Source organism: Chiloscyllium plagiosum, unplaced genomic scaffold (genome assembly GCF_037043375.1).
Source record: "Chiloscyllium plagiosum isolate Xiang-an unplaced genomic scaffold, Cpla_swu_hap1 HiC_scaffold_6, whole genome shotgun sequence".
Taxonomy (NCBI): Eukaryota; Metazoa; Chordata; class Chondrichthyes; order Orectolobiformes; family Hemiscylliidae; genus Chiloscyllium; species Chiloscyllium plagiosum.
The window spans coordinates 108,800,002-108,822,273 of NW_028270144.1; the positions used below are offsets into that span (position 1 = coordinate 108,800,002).

At 40.2% G+C, this 22,272-nt stretch overlaps 1 protein-coding gene across 1 annotated transcript in view; it reads left to right on the top strand.

Moving 5' to 3' along the window:
• The window catches only part of mgat4a (alpha-1,3-mannosyl-glycoprotein 4-beta-N-acetylglucosaminyltransferase A), a 281,788-nt gene that overhangs the window by 239,967 nt on the left and 19,549 nt on the right, over positions 1–22,272 (top strand). Inside the window, exons 10-12 of the mRNA XM_043692233.2 lie at positions 5,599–5,706; positions 10,233–10,426; positions 17,446–17,524. Coding sequence (XP_043548168.2) covers positions 5,599–5,706; positions 10,233–10,426; positions 17,446–17,524 — 381 coding nt within the window. The remainder of the gene's footprint in view (positions 1–5,598; positions 5,707–10,232; positions 10,427–17,445; positions 17,525–22,272) is intronic.

Genomic DNA, 22,272 nt, shown 5'->3' on the forward strand with positions numbered 1-22,272 from the left:
GGACTAGATTGGGTTGGGATATCTGGTCAGCGTGGACGAGTTAGACTGAAGGGTCTGTTTCTGTGCTGCACATCTTTGACTCTATGACTTTATTGGTGTATTTAAAATGATTGAGTTCAACGCAGAAGTATTGACACTGTAGACCTTTTAGATGAACAGGATAGCTAATCTATACTCTATTTTAGTTAAACATAAACTTGACTTCAGTAAAGAGGTCCTTGTAGTGATCCTCAAACAATTTGTCAGAAGCTGAGCCGTCTGCATGCAACCACAGCACCAAAAAGAAATGTGTATAATACATCTGATTGGAAGCTTTTAAAGTATATTTGCCTATTCAGTTTAATGGGGTTAATTTGGGCAATCAACAGTTATGGTATTGATGATTAGAAAATTATGTTTGGAGATGTAGACAGTTTAATTGTTTGTTTAGAAATGTATATTCATTAGTGTTACTAAAACAGATTATATGTCAGAGCTATAGTAGTGGAGAGAAGAATGTGCATGTCATGATCAGTAGCATATGGACCTGATAGCTATATTGTTGCTATAACTCTTTTGAATTCATTCATAGGATGTTCACATCACCAGCAAATTAAGCTTTATTGCCTATCTCTAATTGTCCATGTGGTGATGCATATTCTTTTTGAACTATTACAGTCTGTGTACTGAAACAAACTCCATTGCTAGAAAAGAGGCTGTACCAGTATTTTGACCCAGTAAGGAACATAATAGTTCTCAGGCAGGACAGGGTGCAACTTGAGGGGAATGTTCAGCTGGTGGTGTTCCCATGCTGTTGCTGCTCTTGTACTTCCAGGTAGTAGTGGTTGTGTGTTTCAAAGTTCCGTTGAAAAAGTAATGCATGTTGTAGACATACAGAAGGCTGCAGTGGTGAACTAGTGATCAAGAGAGTGAACGATTAAGGTGATGGGATGGCATAGTAGCTCAGTGGTTAGCACTGCTGCCTCACAGTGCCGGGGAACCAGGTTCAATTCCACCCTCAGGTAACTGTCTGTGTGGAGTTTGCACATTCTTTCTTTGTGTGCATGGGTTTCCTCCAGGTGCTCCGATTTCCTACCTCAGTCCAAAGATGAGCAGGTTAGGTGTATTAGCCATGCTAAATTGTCCTTAATGCCTGGGGATGTGTAGGTCAGGTGGATTAATCATGGAAAATGCAGGATTATAGGGAATAAGGTTGAGTCTGGGTGGGATGCTCTTTGGAGGGTCAGTGTAGACTGAATGACCTGCTTCTGCACTACAGGGATTCTATCAAGTGGGAATGTTATGAAGGCGTAAAAGTGTTCTGTACCTCTAAGTCCTTCATTCTCTTAAAGGTATACTACACTTCTACACCTTCATAACATGGAATGGAATGGAATTGAGATTCTTGAGTATTGTTGGGACTACACTAAAGAATGCATTATAACACACTCCTGATTAATGAGCGGGCATAGATTTAAGGTGATGTGCAAGTAAAGCAAGAATGATTTGAGTAAAAGCTTTTCACACAGCGAGTTTTTTGGGCATGGAATGCACTGCTTGGAAGTGTGATGGAGTCAGGTTCAATTGAGGCATTCAAGAGGTCATTGGATGATTATTTGGAAAGAAATGGTGTGCAGGGATCTGAGGGAAAACATAGGAGATTGGAACTGGGTAAAAAAAATCAGTGCAGGCATGATATTGCTGAAACACTGACTCCTGCACCCTAACACTTCTGTGGTGCTGGGACTTGTGCTTTCTAAGTGGTAGAATGAGGGACCCAGGAGATGAGTTACTAGTCACAAATACCAAGCCATGGCATGTTGTTGTAAACAGTATTTATGTTTTGAGATTTTGGAGAAAGTTTGTAGCTCAGGTTGTTGGTTTGCTTGCTGAGCTCGCTACCCACCATTCAGTGAGCAAACCTACAACCTGACAGTATTTATGTGGCAGGTCCAGTTATATTTTTGCTCACAGGATGTTGATGTTATGTGAATTAGTGATGGTAATAGCATTGAATGTAAGGACATTTGGCTAGATTCCATCTTATTAGAGATGGTAATTGCCCAACACTTGTACAGTGTGTGATTTATATATATTTTAATACAATTTATTGTAGAGTCTGAATTTTGAACTAGTGATGTGGGTTTTGGTCTGTGTGCGTGAGGGAGTTTAATGATTACGGTATTTCTGGAGCTTTTGTTTAACTAATTAGTATGCGTGAGAGAGTTTCTGGAGTGCTAATGGGAATTTGCCTTGGGAGAGTTTTACAAGTGGACAGAATAAATATTGAAGAGCATTAGCCTGTTTTCAGTTAGAAGGATCAGGGGTGATTTTTTTTTATTGCTCAAGGCAAATATCCATAATTTAGAAAGATTTAGTTTCAGGTTGTACAAGGTTGATGTTGGATATATGAATGCAGTTTTCCAGGGGCAAGAAATTATTTCAGAAGAGTTAGAAATAAGTTAACTCAGTATAAGGGTTTAGTTTGAAAGTTCCAGACCAGATGTATTTGGTTAGAATGCTAAAGTGGTTAATTGAAACTGAGAAAGTTTAAGCTCAGTTGTATAAATACTCAAGGAAGAATTTGCCAGACTCTCAAAACTGGAAGCTGAAAGAAACTATTAAATTAAACTCATTGATATGATAGAGAAGTAAACTCTGCCTCTGGTGTTTGAGCACCATTAATGGTTTGCTGTTGGACTAGATGGAATGTTGTATTCTTACTGTATGTTTTGAAGTCTTTCAAGTTGTATTATGTCTAAAGAGCATGGTTTATTCTATTTAATCTTTACTTTCATGTAATAAACTTCTGTTTTATTATTAAAACCAAATCTGCAGCATTGTATGTTTACGTTTTAGTGAGCAGTCACCTCATTAAGTGAGAGGAAAATAAAATATGATCAAACATGATTTCAGTCCAGGATCTGAATTGTCCAGCAGTAACATTAGTTATGATCATATCAAGTGTAAATGTTATTTGCCACTTATTAACCTGAAACTGATCATTATCCAGTCCTTACTAAAATGGGGTATAGACCGCTTCACTATCTGAAGAGCTGAGAATGGAATTAAGCACTCCACTTATCAGCACACTACACTTATCACTTTAAGGCAAAGGTAAGGTCAATGACAATTGGGCATAGGACACTACCCAGTGGAATTCCTGCAGTGATGCTCTGGGGCTGAAATGACTGTCCTCTAATGACTACTGGTCCCTTCCATTGTGCTAGCTATGACACCAACCACTTTTCCTCTGATTCAAGTTTTAACCATGCACCCTTGATAATGCATTCATTCAAATGCTGCTTTGATGTTACTTTCACTTCACTTCTGCAATTTGACTCTTTGGAGCATGCTTGGATTAAGTCTTCTTCAGTGGTTTAGTTTACATATACCTCTGTGTTGTAGCTTCATCAAATTGGAAGTTTATGTTTAGATATGCATAGTGCTGTTCATTGTATGCTTTCTTACACTCCCCATTAAACCAGAGTTGGTCCATTGGCTTGATTGCAAATGTAGAGCAAGCAATACGCTAGACTATAAGGATGAAGAGTATGCTGGAATGCAATTCTGCTTACAATTGCTTTTATCAGTCATGGCATAGATTATACGAGCAGGGAGGTTATGTACAAAATTTTAGTTCGGTCACAGTGGGAGTACAATATGCAATTTGGTCACCACACTATATGAAGAATGTGATTGTGCTGGAGGGGGTGCAGAGGAGATTCACCAGGATGTTGCCTGGGATGGAGCAGTTTATCTAACAAGAGAGGCAGGATAAGATGGGTTATTTTCTTTAGAGTAGGGAAAGCTGAGAGGAGACCTGATTGAGGTGTTTAGATCAGAAGCAGCTGTTTCCCTTCGTTGAAGTGTCAATCACAAAGGGGCATAACTTTAAGGAGAAAGGCAAGAGGTTTAGAGGGAATTTGAGGAAACATTTTTTTTCACCCAGACGATGGTGGGTATCTGGAATACACTGCGTGGGAGGGAAGTTGTTGCAGGAAACCTCCCAACCTTTAAAATGATAAATACTTGAAATGTCATAACATTGAAGGCTATGGACCAAGTGCTGGAAAGTGGGATTAGTGCAGATGTTAACAAAATGTGGCTCTGGAAAAAGCACTGCAGGTCAAGCTGCATCAGAAGAGCTGGAGAGTCAATGTTTCAGGCGGGATCCTTCATCAGTATTAGTGTAGATTTAAAATTGCTTTGTTAATGCAGGCTCAATTAATCAAAGGGTCTCTTCTGTTCTGTGTGGTCCTATGAGCTTCAATTAACCAAAGCCTCTCTTATATATTGTATGATCCTATGAGTCTCTAATAAAAATTGCTGAGGAGCAACTCTGGCAGCATCTGTGGAGAGAAATACACAGTCAACATTTCGAGATCAATATGAGTCTTATCTGGAACTTCAATTCTGAAGAAGAGTTGTTGGACTCAAAACGTTGACTGTGATTCTCTCTCCATAGATGCTGCCAGACCTGCTGAGTTTCTCCAGTACAACAGGCTTTATTTCAGGTCTTCAGCATCTGCATTTCACCTTCCACTATCTGAAGTTTCCTTTATTTCTTTCTCAGCTGTTTTGTCCTCACAAGTGCTCAGTCGTCTAAGTCTATTGTGTAGTAACTCTCCATTAGCATGGACCCTATGATAACCTGTGTTGATGAAATATTATGCTTTGGCTTATGATGTTGTCTTTTTTCCTACCCTGCATTACTCAAGCTCTTGCCTTTTTTCCCTCCATTTTCCTCCCTCATTCTTTAAGTGAGTCTACCCCCACTTCCTTCGGTCACTTCTCCTCCCTTTGTTCTTTTATTCCTTACTATTTCTTTCTATCTAGTTCACCACCTCCATTTTAACCTTCTCACTTGTTAACATTGAATTCAATCTGCTACTTTCCAGTTCATTCCTGCATCTTGCCAATGCCCGTTTGCATTTTCATTTGGTTCAAAATATTAATTATACCTTCATTATACCTCTGATATTGTAATCTGTAAATTATGACTATGCCCCCTCTAGCTTTCCTGATATACAAAGTCAATATCCATAATCCCCGATCTGATCTGAGGAATGTAATTCCTCTGTCTCAATGGTCTTTAATGGCCTCTGGGGAAGGAAGCTGCCATCCTTACCCAGTTTGATCTACATACGACTCCAGATCCACAGCAGTGTGATTGACTCATAATTGTCCTCTGGGTAATTAGGGATGGACAATAAATGCTAGTCTAGCCCACATCCTGTCAATGAATTTCAAAAAAACATCTCTGAAAAAATAGCCCTCAACTTCTCCTCTCCGTTTTATCACTTCCAATTATTTTTAAATTTGGTTTGCCTACCACCATTGCATAACCCCTAACCTTCTCAAATAAGCTTCCATGTGGTACAGACTCCTTTCACTAAATATTTATATCACTCTTTGTATGGATGTGTGTAGATGTTAAAAGAAGAAGGATACGTTTAACCTGCACAGAGTTTAAAAAACTGTCACATCAAACAGGGGAAGAATGAAAGGAAGTTAATTTTTTTTGCAATGTTTTCTCTCTGCCTAACTTTAACTTTGGCCATTAATATTATGTGAAATGCTCGTTAGAGAGCTAACAAGACTTACTTGTGTTGTTAGAAACATTGCGAGCGGCAAAAGTCTAACATCAGGATTCGATTCAGACCATCCCTATTTCAGCATGTTGGGCTGCATTCTTCGCTGGCAGGCAAAATTCAGAAATTAACAGTGAGTAGCATTTTGATCTACTGTTACAGCATGACATTTTCAGCGTTTGGGTTAATTGAAGGGAAATGGGTTGTAAGTGTTAATTATGCTCGTTTTAAATAAAATTGAGTTATCCCTGCAATTCAAGAATGATCTCTGCCTTCTATTAATGCATGTGCAGTCTGGCATCAGCATGATGAGAAACCCATGTTGTAGAGCTGTTAAATCTCAGTCCACTCAAACTGTGTTGCCTCCTTGGAGATTTGCTTTGTTTGAGCCAACTGTAGTGTTACATTTGAAGCCAATTCTGTCAAAGCATGCACTTCAATAGTACACAGGGAGACAGGTATAACATGCAAGACCAGATTGTGCTGAACATTCAGTGGAAAGGAGCTTTCAGTTTGAGGGGTCCAGTGCACTTGGCTGTACTCGGTGTGGCACAGTTTTGGATGCTTTATTTGTACTGACAGATTAGTGCAAGATATAAACATTTAGCCTAAACACAAATGATCAAACTTACGTGCAGTACCTTTCATTCAGGCTGCTAGTTTTGGCATTTCAATTTATTTTAAATTCAATTAAACCATGAGTATTTGTTTTTTGAAAAAAGGGAGAAATACATACAAATTAGATTTAACAAAAACAAAGGCTAGAATCCCTACAGTGTGGAAGTAGGCCATTCAGCCCATCGAGTCCAAAGTACATCCCACACAGACCCATCCTCCTATCTTATCCCTGTAATCCTGCATGGCCCAAGGCTAATCCATCTAGTCTGCACATCCCTGGACACTATGGGACAATTTAGCATGGCCAAACCACCTAACCTGCGCATCTTTGGTCTGTGGGAGGAAACTGGATCACCTGGAGGAAACCCATACAGACGTGGGGAGAATGTGCAAAATTGACACAGACAGTCGCCTGAGGGTGGAATCAAACCCAACTGAGCCATTGTGCCACTCCTAAAATTAGGCAGAGTTACCTTTGGTTTTGTAGACTCATAGAAGAATCAGAGAATCTCTACAGTGGGGAAACAGATCATTCATAGTAAGAGAAGCAGGAGTAGGCCATTTGGCCCATTGAGCCTGCTCTGCCATTCATTAAGATCATGGCTGATATATCCATTGTCTCAGTTCCTCCTACTTGCATTATCCCATAATCCTTAATTCCCCTACCATTTGGCCCATCGTGTTTACACTGACCCTCCAAAGAGCTTCCTCCTTCCCAATCCCATCCCCTATTCTGCCCTTATAACCCTGTATTTTGCACGGCTAATTCACCTAGCCTACAGATCCTTGAACACTACAGACAATTTACCATGGCCAATCTGCCTAAGCTGCACTTCTTTGGACCTGGGGAGGAAACCCGTGCTAGTCTTTATTGTTTCTGTTTCTTTCTTGAACACCCCATGTTTACTTTCAGTACCAGAAATTCATGAATTTCAGAGCTCCACACAGTGGAAAATAAATCCGAGGAAGCATTGAACACCAGTGCCTGTAAGTTCCTCTCTCTGCCAAACACCACCCTGACTTGGACACACATCATCATTTCTTCTTTGCCACTGGGTTAAAACCTTAGAACCCCATACTTAATAACATGTACCTTCACCATAGGGAGTGAAACGGTTCAAGAAGGTGACTCACTGTCACCTTAACAAAGGCAATTAGAGATGGATAAAGCATCAGAAACACTCAAAAGCTCAACACCATCCAGGATAAAGCATCCCACTTCATTGGCATCCCTTCCATCACCTTCAGTATTCACTCTCTTCACCACAGATGCATAGAGGCAGCAGTGTGTGCTACCTATGAGATGCACTGCAGCAACTCACCATGGTTCATTCAACTGCATCTTTCAAACCTGTAAACTCCTGCACCTAAAAGGGCAAGGGTACTACAACTTTCCCTCCAAGCCCCACAACATCCTGGCATAGAAATATATCAGTGTTGAATCACTGTCATTGGGTCAAAATCCTGTAATTCTCTTCTTAACCTACACCATTCGACAGCAGCAGTTTAAGAAAACAGCTCACCCCCATCTTCAGGGCAATTAGGGACAGGCAAGAATTGCTGCCTTAGCCAGCAATGCCCATATTCTGTGACAAATAAATTATGAAATGCTAAATTCAATAATTTGCCTGTAAAAGAAAACTACAGTTAGATTTTTCAGCAAAACAATGCAAAATAAAAGGATAGAAAAGAAAAGTGCCTATGTTACAAAGCTAGCCTTCTCCTATCTATCATTTATAAGTATTTTAAACGCTGAGCACAGTCCCTGTGCTATCAGTCTAGTCAAAAGGTGCAAAATAGTTGAAGAACTCTTTCATGTTTTAGTCAACAGTAAAAGCAGAAAATGTTGATTGACAGGAAGAAACTGTCAAGAAAAAGTCTCGTTTGAGAATATTGAGCTGTAAGAACTCTGCCAATGGAAAATCCTGGCCCTAACCAGACCACATTATGATGTCTCTTAACAAGCTGTAGTACAAAGTTTTAAAATGTGTGAACTTCCAAAATGCTTGTTGATTTAATTATTCCCTGTGTTGTCCCTTTGCTCAAAAATGTTTTGACTGAATGTAGTTATTTATTTTACTAATGAAGTGAAGTTTCCATGTCAGGTTGATTAACTCCCATCCCAATCTTTACAAAATTTTGATAGGTCATCTTGAGTCACCACTTTTCCAATGAGATCAAACTAATATCTTACAATTCCTTACAGTAAAGATTCCCAAGTGACATTATTATCTGGTTAAGGTTAACATCTTTCAAATGGCAGAGATCTTGTCGCCCTCTATTTTTAAAATACACTTTTACTTGACAGTTAGTCCTTGCTAATCAGCATTTTCCACTTCTGTTATTAAATGGAACATAGAGTTCTTCAATTGCTCAGCACCTCTGAAGTGGAATGATTTCCCAGGGAGAATGATCTGTGTTTCCAATGAGGTGGGAGCATGTTTTGTATTGCAAGCACCTTTCCTTTTTAACACAATGTTTTGTTGTTTTGCAGAAAAACTTTAACTTGGGTATTTTTTTGACAGTTAAAGTAGGATACAGGCAGTCCCTTACTTACAAACATCTAACATATGAGCACTTGTACTTACCAATGTGATGCCATTTTAATATAAAAAAACATGCAAATGTTTTCTCATACTTACAAATGACTATTTTACATTGTATTGTGTTGTGTTCCAACTTCTGTACAAATCAACTTATGACCATACTCATGAACAGAAACCCATGACTGCCTTGTAGTCTATGGACTGCCTTGTAGTCTGTCCAGTTTGTAATATTTATAGGGGGTGCATTTATTTTATTACTATTTGTCCCATAATGCATTGGATCATTTCTCCAGAGTTTTGGAATTCAGTAGATCACCAGGAGAATCAATTCTATTGTTGTATCCCTGTGACACCAGGATTATATCAAGACCAACCCCTGTGTCATTTCAACTTGACTATTTCTGATATCAACTCTGTATCAGATTTCCCATGTGGTGATCTTATGTACTGTAATTTTGCTCAGTCAGATACAGTGTGTCTGGTGTTCATCAGCTGCAAAATTAACAGATATTGGCAGCAAATTATCTGTAACAAGTCCCTGTAGAATAGTTGGAGTCCCATTAATGATCATGCCCTGAATAGGTGTGTTACTGAGCAAACTGATCAGAAAGACCCCAGGTTAGATCAGTCCTGGGATAGCCAATCTCAGTAGCCATTTGAGGGCTTGTTACAATATTCCTGATTTGCTCTCTGTTGTCTGTGCTGGGAAGTGTAACTTGGGCATTGAGTGAGGAGTTCCCCGCTATGTCACCACCAAGATTTAAATTATGGGAATGTAACATAAGATATTAGATTGCTGATAACCCTCTCAGAAACATGTTTCAACAGATACTTGGATCTGAAAAATTAGCAAAAAGGTAGAAATTGCTGGGCATAGAATAAAGGCTTTGATCTTGTCATCTATTATTTCAGTTAAAACCTTCAAATGTCCAAAGCATATTCTAATCCAGGCCATTGTTTAATCTTTAATGTATTTAATGACCTACATCTTGTCTTAACAGTGTTAAATCTGTAATCTCCATCACCACAGAATCTTTCTTTATCAGTATGGTAGCAAGTTGACAATGACAGCCTTTGGTAAATGCAAACAGCTCTAGAATTTATTCAAATGCCAGCCATTTATTCACCTGCAACATATTCCAAAAAGAAATTCACTATGGCTTTCCTTTCCTCCCTTGATGTTGCTTGTATGTTTTTGGAAACCAACTTGCAATTTTTCTAAGGCATCCGCAATTCTCATGGTAGAAATCTCCCGAAAACACTCAAAACATTTAACTTTGGAATAAAGTGACAGAATGGAATTGTAGTGAAAGAGAATTGATTTGAAGCAGTTAAGAAATGTCACATTCTAATTTTTTTGCAAATGCAGATTTTAGTGTGTAAAATTAATTAAGTAATGAGTACACAGGTGTTCCACTATATGTTGCAAAGCTATTAATTGATTTGTTTATACTTAACAACTAAAACTTTGTGGTGTATTTTTTGCTTCCCAAAGGATAAAGATTTTATGAAGCCTTTACTTCACAAAATGCACGTTAATCCTCCTGCAGAAGTTTCAACATCTCTAAAAGTTTACCAAGGTCATTCATTAGACAAAGCTTACCTGGGAGAGGACTTCTTCTGGGGCATCACTCCTATTGCTGGTGACTATATACTTGTCAGGTTCGACAAACCGCTGAATATAGATAGGTAAGGGCAATGATTTACAACGGTGACGTCTTCCTACAGGAAAGTTGTTACTGTGATGTTTTGATAGAGCAATGAAATATTGAATGCTTCATAATCAGCAACAGCTTCTTCCATCTGTTAGAATGTTGTAATGACTTCACAGAACTAGGTTCACAGAATGCAAGAGCTCAGTGATCCTGGCAGAACACAAAGTAAACATCGGTGAGCAGGTTATTGATGAGTAAGTGATGCTTGATAGCACTGTCAACAGCACCTTCCATTAATTTTGATGATCTAGAGTAGACAGAGCGGTAATTGGTCAGGTTGAATTTGTCCTAGCTGTTTGTGGACTCAACCTACCTGGATAATTTTTCACATCGCCAGGCAGTTGGCATTGTTGTAGCTGTACTGGAATAGCCTGCCTCGGGGCACAGCTACTTTTATAACATAAGTCTCCATTACTAAAACTGAAATCTGGTTTGGGCCCACAGCCTTTGCTGCATCCAGTGCGTTCAGCTATTCATCTAGACAAGTTTAGAGTGGTGCTGGAAAAGCACAACCGGTCAGACAGCATCCAAGGAGCAGGAAAATCGATGTTTCGGGCAAAAGCCCTTCATCAGGAGTCTTGGTGCACCAAATTGCCACTGCCCCACCCCCACCCACTTGTCTGTGGGTTCAATGATGAGTTTGGGGTTGGAGCGGAGGGCTCTGCGTTGTGAGGATGGGAAGTTGGAGTGGACAGATTGAGGTGATCAATGTCACAGCGACAGTTAGAAATGAAGAGGTCAAGGGCAGGTAACAGGCCAGTACGGGGTGTCCAGGTGGATGGGGTGTGTTGAAGGTGAGTGAAGGGGTCCTTGGTGGGTGGGTGAGAACCTTGATTGAAAAAGTGGGCCTGGAGGTGGAGGCGGTGGAAGAAATGTTCAAGGACGCGTCACTTGTCAAACTCCCTAACCCGGGAGCTAGTGGGATGAAGGTCAGATGAAGGCAGTCCTCACTTTCTCTAAGAAAGAGGCAGAAGAGCTTCCACCTTTGCTCCCTCAGACGAACATTATGTGAATATGGAAGGTCACCAAGGTGCCAGCATTCCTAGAGTGTTGGCTGTCTTGAGCCAATGGCCATTCATTGACTAGTAACGTGAGCCAAACAGATCAATAGTGCATCCTAAAGACATGCTCTTCGGCTGGCCTGCTATTGGCATGAGATTAACAGGTCATCCATGTCTGTGATACAATGTCTGCAAACGAGACCTCAGGTTGACAGGGATCAGAGTCAATGCATGGAAAATCTGCGCTGCTGACAGGACTGCCTGGAGATGAGCAGTCCAGCAGGGAGTGATAAAGGATAAAGAAAATTACAGCACATGAACAGGCCTTTCGGCCCTCCAAGCCTGCACCGATCCAGATGCTCTATCTAAATCTATTTTCTAAGGATCTGTATCCCTCTGCTTCCTATCCATTCATACATCTTAAATGACGCTATCGTGCCTGTCTCTGCCACATCCGCTGGCAACGCATTCCAGGCACCCACCACCCTCTGCTTAAAGAACGTTACACTCATATCTCCCTTAAACTTTTCCCCTCTCACCTTGAACTCATGACCCCTAGTAAATGAGACCCCACTTTGGGGAAAAAGCTTCTTGCTGTCCACCCTGTCTCTACCTCATGATTTCGCAGACCTCAATCAGGACCCCCTCAACCTCCGAGTTTGTAATGAAAATAATCCTAATCTACTCAATCTCTTTTTATAGCTAGTACCCTCCATACCAGGCACCATCCTGGTGAACGTCCTCTGCACCCTCTTTAAAGCATCCACATCCTTTTGGTAATGTGGTGACCAGAACTGTACACCATATTCCAAATCTGGCTGAACCAATGTCGTATACAACTGTGACATTAGTACAACTCTTGTACTCAATACCCGTCCGATGAAGGAAAGCATGCCGTATGCTTTCTTGACCACTTTACTAACCTGCATTGCCACCTGCAGGGTACAATGGACCTAAACACTCAGATCCCTCTGTACATCAATTTTCCCCAAGGCTTTTCCATTTACCGTATAGTTCGCTTTTGAAATGGATCTTCCAAAATGAATCACCTCTCACTTGCCCAGATTGAACTCCATCTGCCATTTCTCCGACAGTCCCCTTCACTATTTGCTACTCCACCAATCTTAGTGTCATCTGCAAATTTGCTCATCAGACTGTCTATACCTTCCTCCAAATCATTTTTGTATATCACAAACAACAGTGGTCTCAACACAGATCCCTGTGGAATACCACTGGTCACAGTTCTCCATTTTGAGAAACTCCTTTCCACTACTACTTGCTGTGTCCTGCTGCCCAGCCAGTTCTTTATCCATCTAGCTAGTATACCCTGGACCCCATGTAATTTCACTTTCTCCATCAGTCTACTGCAGGGAACCTTATCATACACCTTACTGAAGTCCATATATATGATATCTATGGCCCTTCCTTCATCAATCAACTTTGTCACTTCCTCAAAGAATTCTATTAAGTTGGTAAGACATGACCTTCCCTGCACAAAATTATGTTACCTATCACCGATAAGCCCATTTTCTTCCAAATGTAAATAATCCTATTCCTTAGTATCTTCTCCAGCAGCTTCCCTACCACTGATGTCAGGCTCACTGGTCTATAATTACCTGGATTATCCCTGCTACCTTTCTGAAACACGGGGACAACATTTGCAATTCTCCAGTGCTCCGGGACCTCACCCATGTTTAAGGATGCTACAAAGTTATCTGTTAAGGCTCCAACTATTTCCCCTCTCACTTCCCTCAGTAACCTGGAATAGATCCTCTGATGCTGCCTGACCTGCTGTGCTTTTCCAGCAGCACACTCTCGACTCTAATCTCCAGAATCTGCGGTCCTCACTTTCACCTAGATCCCATCTGGATCTGGGGACTTGTCCACCTTAATGCCTTTTAGAATACCCAACACTTCCTCCCTCCTTATGCCGACTTGATCTAGAGTAATCAAACATCTATCCCTAAACTCAACATCCGTCATGTCCCTCTCCTCAGTGAATACCGATGCAAAGTACTTATTCAGAATCTCACCCATTTTCTCTGACTCCACATATAAGTTTCCTTTTTTGTCCTTGAGTGGGCCAACCCTTTCTCTAGTTCCCCATTTGCTCTTTATGTATGACTAAAAGACTTCGGGATTTTCCTTTACCCTTTTAATGGAATATTATAAAACGGCCTCTGGTGCAGGTTTCACGTTCTCAGCACCTTTAGACAACTGACTTAAGCCAAGAAGAGAGGCAGAAGAACTTCCACCTTTGCTCCCTCAAATGAATACTGTGTTGAATGTCAAAAAGCAGAAGACAAAAGATTTGACCATTTTGGAGAAGTTGAAGGGATGGAAAAAAGAACATCAGTTACCCTTGAGTCAACACTGTTGATTTGTCCCTCTCAAAGTAGCAGAACATCTTTTTGGCTTGGCAATGGCATCCCTTTAGTGGCCACTGCATAAAGGAACATGAAACAGTGAGCTTTACCTGTTGCTCAAACCTTTGAGATTCCTGCCCCTCAAGATAATCTTGGATAGTCTGGGCACTTATCAGGAACAAAGGTCATGCCTTAGGCCTGTTCATGAATTTGAACATTATACAGTGAGAAGTAATTTGATCAGTGCAGCCATTATCCTGCAGGGTGGCTTTGACGTGACCTATTCCAGCCTGAGGAACAAATGGCTTTATGCCTATAAGACCAATTTTATCAAGCATGGAGCTGTCGGAATCCCAACCTGTGTATAAGCTTGTAGTAAACAATTGTAAATTGGCCAGTCAGTTGTCTCCAACTGTCTTTTTGGCTTGACTACAAGTTTTATCTACCACAGAAATGAGTAATGTGGCATATGAATACCAAAAATGCGGTGATGGAGCTCTATGCTCAAAACATCAACTCTCCTGCTCCTCGGATGCTGCCTGACCAGCTGTGCTTTTTCAGCACCACCTTTTTTGACTCTGATCTCCAGCATTTGCAGTCCTCACTTTCTCCCATATGCCCCATAGACTGCTGGATCAGAGAGGATTAGTATATCCCTTTAGCTGTTTGCAACAGGCAAGGTGCTGACCATAACCAACTTTCCTATACTCAAAACGCAACATCCAATATTAGATGTGATTTCACAATTGAATATTTACCAAATGATTCTGACTGTGTGGATAATTATGCTGACAACCAATTTAGGTTTGCCACTTGAGTCTGCAGTGTAGTACACCTGTGCTAACCTATATATGAACATACAGTCCCTTGTTCTGTACAGACAAACAGAACGTGTACTCACTGTGCCCGTTTCAACTCCGCAGAACAGGTGACAGCCATTCTCTGGTGCATTCCTCGGGCAATGCCTTGTCCAATCAGAGTCAACTTGCCTGGTTTAAAATTCTTACAATGCTTGGGAATTAACTGTCAGTCATCATCTAATTGGTACATTCCCAAGGCAATCCTTCCACTCAGAGGTAACTTCGCAACCAATCAGCACTCTCCTCTCATGCAGTATATACATTCCTTCCCTTTACATTTGTTATTTGTTGCAAAATGCCTCGACGAATACAAGATAGGAGCTTGAACAAAACATGTCTTTAGCACCAATGGTTTAAAATGATTACAATTGAATTAACTCCGGGAGTACACTTTTAATGCATGTCAAAATAAGCTGAAGATCAATAGTATTATTTTGGCTTTCTTTAAAGCTGTCTGCCAGTTGCCACTCTTAAATAATATGTTGATATTGATTTTGCAAAGTATATTTATCTCTATCAACATATTACTCATTATAACTCTTGAGTTACTTTTCTGTTACCAAGTCACATCAGAAAATAGGCATTCAAATTTGTGTGATAAAATGAGTTTTGTAAGAGACCAATGGGCTATTGACATCATCCTGCTAAACGGAAACAGCAGTGTAGGAATGGAATTACTGACTGTGGGTGCATCAGAGCCCCAAATGCACAAAGCCAGCTAGCATCCCTATTTACTGACTACCCTCATTCCAGAGTTGAACAGTTTCCTGGGATTCCTCATTGCACAGAGCCAGTGATCTTCAGTATTTTAAATTAAATTACACATTGACTTCTAAGAAGCACAAATTATGCATCTGATGGACAATTAAGTCAAGTTTTATTCTGACTACATATGTGCTTCCTTGTGTTTGAGATGATAATGTAAACTGTTATGGAAAGCAAAATGTTTTCTGCGTCTCTCTCTAGCCTCTTGTGCTGATGCTTTTCAGTCCTATTCAATTACCTTCTCTGTTTAAAGACCTTTTGAATGCAGAGCAGCACATCAGATTTAAAGGTTATGAAAGCATTGTAAGTGCTGACCTAGTTTCTGTTCCAGGTTTAATGAGATTTCTTTAGGGTACCTCTGCTTTGAAATCACAAATGGAATGAAATCCTGATTCAGACCAAGTATTGGCATGAAAATTTATTTAAATTTGTGTTGTGTATAGAGCTGTTTAATTCAGAGTGAATTCACCTTATTCAAAATAAATGGAAATTGCCCACATACATCAAACATGAAGTATCTCTTTATTATAGCACTTGATATTTGTGACCTTGGTCAATGCTGCATAGTTTTACTGCAATTGTATTGTGTCACACTGCTTAATAGTCACACTCCTTAATGGTCAATGTTTTATGTTAAGAAGTGGTAGAGTGGAGTAATTTTGACATATGGATTGGTTACAGTGAAATGAGTGATTTTTTTTTTCTGCAAGTGAGTGATGACCCCAAGTCTGTACAATGTGCTTATCATGGTGGAGGCACAGTCAGCACAATTGTTGGTGTGTGATGTAGAATGAGACCAACAGTCTGGGTTCAATTCCTGCACTAGTTATGATTGTTGGACAAAGCCTACCTCCTTGGCTTGCCCCATATTTGTGGAAATTTACCCTTCAGGCTGTATGTGACCATTTGTCTGTCTCTAATGTAGAGAGCTGCCTATGGGCTTTTGTGGACTACAGCTAATTGCTCATTACTCATGTTTGAGTACTCAGTACAAAATAACCTTCTTAGGTACCATTCAGTTTAGTACTCGTGACAATAAAGTCTAAATCTACTCACAAGAGAGCTATTTCCCCTTTGCTGCACAGTCACTCTCTGACTGAACGTTGCAACTTGTTCCTCAGATTAGCATTGTTTTTTTTTAAAATTTGCCCCCATTAGGAGATTTATGTTTGCAAATCTAGACCACTGAGAGCTGTAGTGGATGGCTGTTCTAGAATACCCACTTACCTCTCCCTGCTGGTTTATTCTTCCTTCCAGTATCCCACGTGCAGTCTCATTGACAAGCAACTAATCTGAACAGTAATCAATCAAAAGAGAGAACACCAGTTTATCTTACATGAAGGGAGGGTGATTTTTTTTTATCTGAAGAGGGAGTTAGGTCCCTGGCAATGCCAGCATTGGTTGTCAATCCCTATATGCCCTTGAACTAAATGGCTGGCTTAGCCATTTCAGAAAGAGAGAGTCTGGAGTCACATGTAGTAAGCACAGCAGATTTCATTCCCTAAAGTACATTAGTTAACCAGTAGGAGTTTCATGGCATCATTTCGTGGCACAGTGGCTCCGTGGTTAGCACTGCTGCCTCACAGCGCCAGGGTCCCGGGTTCAATTCCAGCCTCCCCGTGTCTGCTCTGGTTTCCTCCCACAGTCCAAAAATGCTAAATTGTTCCTAGTGTTAGGTACATTAGTCAGAGGGAAATGGGTCTGGGTTGGTGTGGGCTTGTTGGGCTGAAGGGCCTGTTTCCACAATGTAGGGAATCTAATCTAATCTAATTACTAAGACTAGCTTCAGATACCTGATTTATTAATTGAATTTAAATTCCACCAGCCACTGGGGCATTATTTGAACCCTTGTCCCTTAGACCGTTAGCCTAGGTCTCTGGATTATTTGGAGACTGCTAGCACAACATGTCAATGTAATATTAGTAGTGGTGGTTACAGAGGCAAGTAGCATATTAAGGTGCATGAATGATTTTAATCACTACATTTACTGTCTGGTTTCAGGTACCTGTTTCACACTGGGAATACAGAACATCCTGGAGACCTGCTGTTGAATACAAGTGTTGAGGTTTTGCCTTACAAGGTAAAGAAAATCTTTAAGGAATTCCTCACAACCCCTTACAACTGTGTTCAGTTTAAAAGCAGCCAGTATTTGTTATGTGATAAAGAATAAATAAATAATTTGTATAACAAAGTTATCTGGCTTGTGCCAAAAAGAACAAAAGTTGAAATTGGTTTGTCTGTTCAATTCAATTCACAACAACATTTGGAAAACCATCTTGGTAAACTTCTGATCAACTTTCTGCTCAAACTACAGCAATGGTGACATGGCTTTTGTCAGCAAATCATATTTTGGTCGCTTCTCCCTACTTCCATGGAATGTTTTCTTCCTTTGACTTTGGTCTACAACATTTGTCTGCCTTGGAAATCCTGATCCCTACCTTCTGTCAAGACCAGCACCAAGTGACTCCCTGGGATGCTCTACTTCCTATCCTCCCCCAGTCTCTGCACTGAGCAAATCCTTATTCTCAGTGATTTCCATCACTATCTCAATTGATCTTGACCTTACCACTGGTCCTCCTCTATCCTCTTAATCATTCCCTCCATGTTAACTCTCAACCGTATTCCTATCAATCAAGATTTCCATCTTCTAATGCCTGTCTGCTCCTATATTGGTATTGACCAGTGATGAAACCACTTTCTTTGTGTTCCTCATCACTTTCATCCTCCTACCCTCTTCAAATACTATTTCTCTATCTTCTCCTGGACAAAATCTATACCGCAACAGTTCCCTACCCCCAAAACCCATCACTCTATTTACAAATTCTTCAAATACCTAGTCATAAAGTCATACAGCATGGAAACAGATCCTTCGGCCCAATTCATCCATGCTGACTAGGTTTCCTAAACTGAACATTCCATTTGCCAAAGAATACTTCTGCCACTGTCAGCTTGCTCTTGCCCCACTTTCTGAAGCCTCCCCTCACCTGGTGGATTCTCCAGAATTGACCACTTCTTCCCTTCCTCAAATTCAAAGTATGCAGTTGTTTTAATAATATTGCACATCTGATTAATTACACAGTCAAGCAGCAAATCCCACTGGAGGACATTGTCAGTCCTCTGTCTGTTCTGCCAAATACTCAAGGATCAAGCTGAAGAGCAAAGACAACCTGTTGGCTCCCTTTCTTCAGTGCCAACTGTTTCCTTTCAATTTGTTTTGTCTCTGCTATTTACCCACAAGCTTTTGCTTCCAACAATTCCACAGAAATTCAAAATCCATTTTTTTACTACAATTGAGAAATATGTGCAGCTGCCTCTGCTAACTCTACAGCCATATTTTCCTGTCTTATCTCTTAGCTTCCTTCTTGCCCTTTCTGAGTTCATCTTGCCTTATTGGGCCACGATTTCTTTCAATTAAAAGTTGTAAAGACTCAAGTCTTTGTCTTTGGTCACATACTTCAGACTCTCGCTGCCAATTCCTGTCCTTATGCAGGTCTCACATCAAATTGACTGCACAGCTATTTATGATGCAGAATGATGCCAACAGCATAGGTTCAATTCACAAAACATCTGAGGCCACCATGAAGGCCCACCTTCCTGATATTGCCCCTCGCTTGAGACATGGTGACCCTCAGGTTAAACCACCACCATTCATGTCTCTCTATTATGAGAGCAGCCCTATGGTCCTCTGGGGTGATGATGACTTTAGCTTATCTTTTTACTCACACTGATTAAAATCACCCAGCTCAGCCCCGTCTCTCTGTCTCTATAACCTCTTCCAGTCCTACAACTCTCTGAAGGCTTTCTATTCTTCTAGCTCTTTTAGTTTTGCTTCCTGTTTCCCTTCACATCATTTGTCGCTGCATCATCAGCCATTTAAGCTCTATGTTCTGAATTTCCTCCCTTAATCTTTTCCTCTTCTGCCCTCCACTTTTAGTTTGTTTTGGTTCAGCACTCACTTTTTGTCTGATTCTAATCCATGAATTGTTGCTTTTTAAAAAATTTGCTGTTATATAGTACCGTCAATTTTATGTTGTAATTAATTAGAATGATTACTATTTCTCAATGGAAAATCTTGCTGTAACACCTAACATTTTGATGTATTTTAAATGTGAGACATGTGTGCAGTCAAATCAACCATATAAATACTCTATAGTTCATATCCTGTTTTGATTAACAAGTCCTGTGAATAATTAGTAAAGGCAATGTGCCAATTTGGAGGTGTGCATTTTACAGCCACCTTTCTGTGTATTAGTCACGTCAGGTATACATTGTACTGTGTTTATTGCTGTGTCCTGAACAAAACTTTGTATGCACTGATAACAATTTCGAACATTTAATTTACAACTTTATTGCACTCATTAACTATTATGGGGCAATTTCAAATTCTAAATAATAATTCCTTAACAGTGATGAAATAGAGTGCGGGGCATAGCAATGATGTACATTGTTTGTATCAGTTTTTCCAAATGATTGTGAACATGAAGAATGCATATGAATGAATAATTGGTGGAGATGAAAGTAGAAAGGGAATTGGAGCTGAACCATTTAGAAGAATTCAAGCAAGATAAATTACCGAGCCTGAGTAGCTTGTATCATTGGCTATTAAAGGAAATTGGAGAGAATTTGATCATGATTCTTCAATACTCTACTTCAATATGCAGACTGAGAAATTGGACTGGAGTGTAGCCAATATAACATCAAAAAGGATAAATTAGCTAACAAAACCAATTACTATAATGCCATTTATACACATTTATGAGAATGCATGTTTTGGGGGATAGAATTGGTGCACGTTTAGAAAAGCTATGTTTAATCAAGATCATCCAGCATGAATTTATGTTTGACAATTTTGAATGTTTTTGAAAAAGCCAATATTTGTTTAGATTAAGTACATGGATCATATTAACCTACATTGATTTTGCAAAAAGAGTTTAAAAAGAGGTTTTGCAAGAGTCTTGTTCAAGAAGAAACAAACACCTTGTCAAGCTAGTGTCAGTCTTAATCTGCATTGAGAGATGCAATGCAAATTAGTCAGATACACAGATAAATGAACTGGAGGAAAGCAGTGGAGACTGATGAAGCAGCCAAAAAAAAAAATTTATATACTGGTGCCAGGCCATGTCTTCCACACTTCCTGAAGTGTTTCACAATCAAATAAGTACTTTTGGAGGGTAGTCACTGTTCGAATTTAGAAAAACATGGTGGTTAATTTGTACACAGCAAAGTTCCACAAACCGAAATGATATTTGACTGTTAACCAAACAAAGTTATTCACTTTGATAGCAAAAACAGGAAATCAAATTATTATCTGAATGGCGATAGATTGGGAAAGGGGAAGATGCCATGTGACCTGGGTGTCCTGGTACACCAGTCGCTGAAGGTAAGCGTGCAAGTGCATCAGGTGGAGAGAAAGAGCATTGGTAGGTTAAAGGTGCAGACTGCAGATGCTGGAGATCAGAGTCGAGAATGTAGTGCTGGAAAAGCACAGCAGGTCAGGACGCATCTGAGAAGCAGTCTAATCTGGACTCAACAAAGGATTTGAGTACAGGAGCAGGGACGTCTTGCTACAATTATACAGGTCTTTAGTGAGACCACACCTGGAGTATTGGCCTCCGTTTCTGAGGAAACATGCTCTGGTTTGGAGGTTTATCAGACTGATTCTTGGGATGGCTCGAATGATGTATGAAGGGAGATTGGATTGGTTAGGACTATATTGACTAGAATTCAGAACAGAATGAGATCGGATCTCAGAGAAACCTATAAAATTCTAACAGGCCGACACAGTGTAAATGCAGGATGGATGTTCGTGATGAATGGGGAGTCCAGAACCGGGGGTCATAGTCTAATGATACAGGGTTGACCATGAATCAGATGAGAAATCACTTCACTCAGTGAGTTGTGAGCCTGTAGAATTCTCTGCATGGGAAAGCAGTTGAGGACAAAACATTGCATGTTTTCAAGAAGGAGGTAGATAGAAGAAGCACAGGGACTTGAGTGTACATGTGCACAGATTATTGAAGGTGGCAGCATTGGCAAAGAAAGAAGTTAATAAAGCATAACATTTCTCTGCTTTATTGACAGGGGAATGAGGTGCAAGATCAAGGGGGGTGATGTTAAACTTGTACAAGACACTTGTTAGGTCGCGGCTGGAGTATTGTGTAAAGTCATGAACGTCACATTAAAGGACGGATGTGAAAGCATTGGAGAGCGCGCTGAAGCAATTTACAAGAATGGTTCCTGGAATGATACAATTCAGTTATGAGGGAAGATTGAATAAGTGGGACTGTTCTCTTTAGAGAGAAAAGACTGAAAGAAGGTTTGATAGAGGTTTTCAAGATCATGCGGGGGCTGGATAGAGTAGATGGGGTGCATCTGCTCCCACTCGTAAAAGAAATAAGGAGAGGGCATAGATTCAAAGTGATGGATGATGTGAGAAAAATCTTTTTCACACAAAGAGTAGTTAATGTATAGAATACACTGCCTAGAAATGTGGTTGAGGCAGGTTCAATTCAAGAGATCATTGGATAATTATTTGGTTTCATATTGTGAATATTTCAGTGAACGAGTGGGTTATACAACACTCGACAATGTTGCAATTAGACTAACATTTCATTCCAGGTTTTTTTTATTGAATTCAAATTTCACCATCTGCTACGATGAGATTCAAACCCTATTCCCCCCACTGCCATCCTTCCAGGTTGTAAATCTGCTGCCTTTATTGGTCTGGCCTGCATGTGACACCACACCCATAACAAAGTGGTTGACTCTTAATTGCCTTCTGGGATTAGCAATAAATGCTGGTCTAGTTAGAGATGCCCACATCCCATG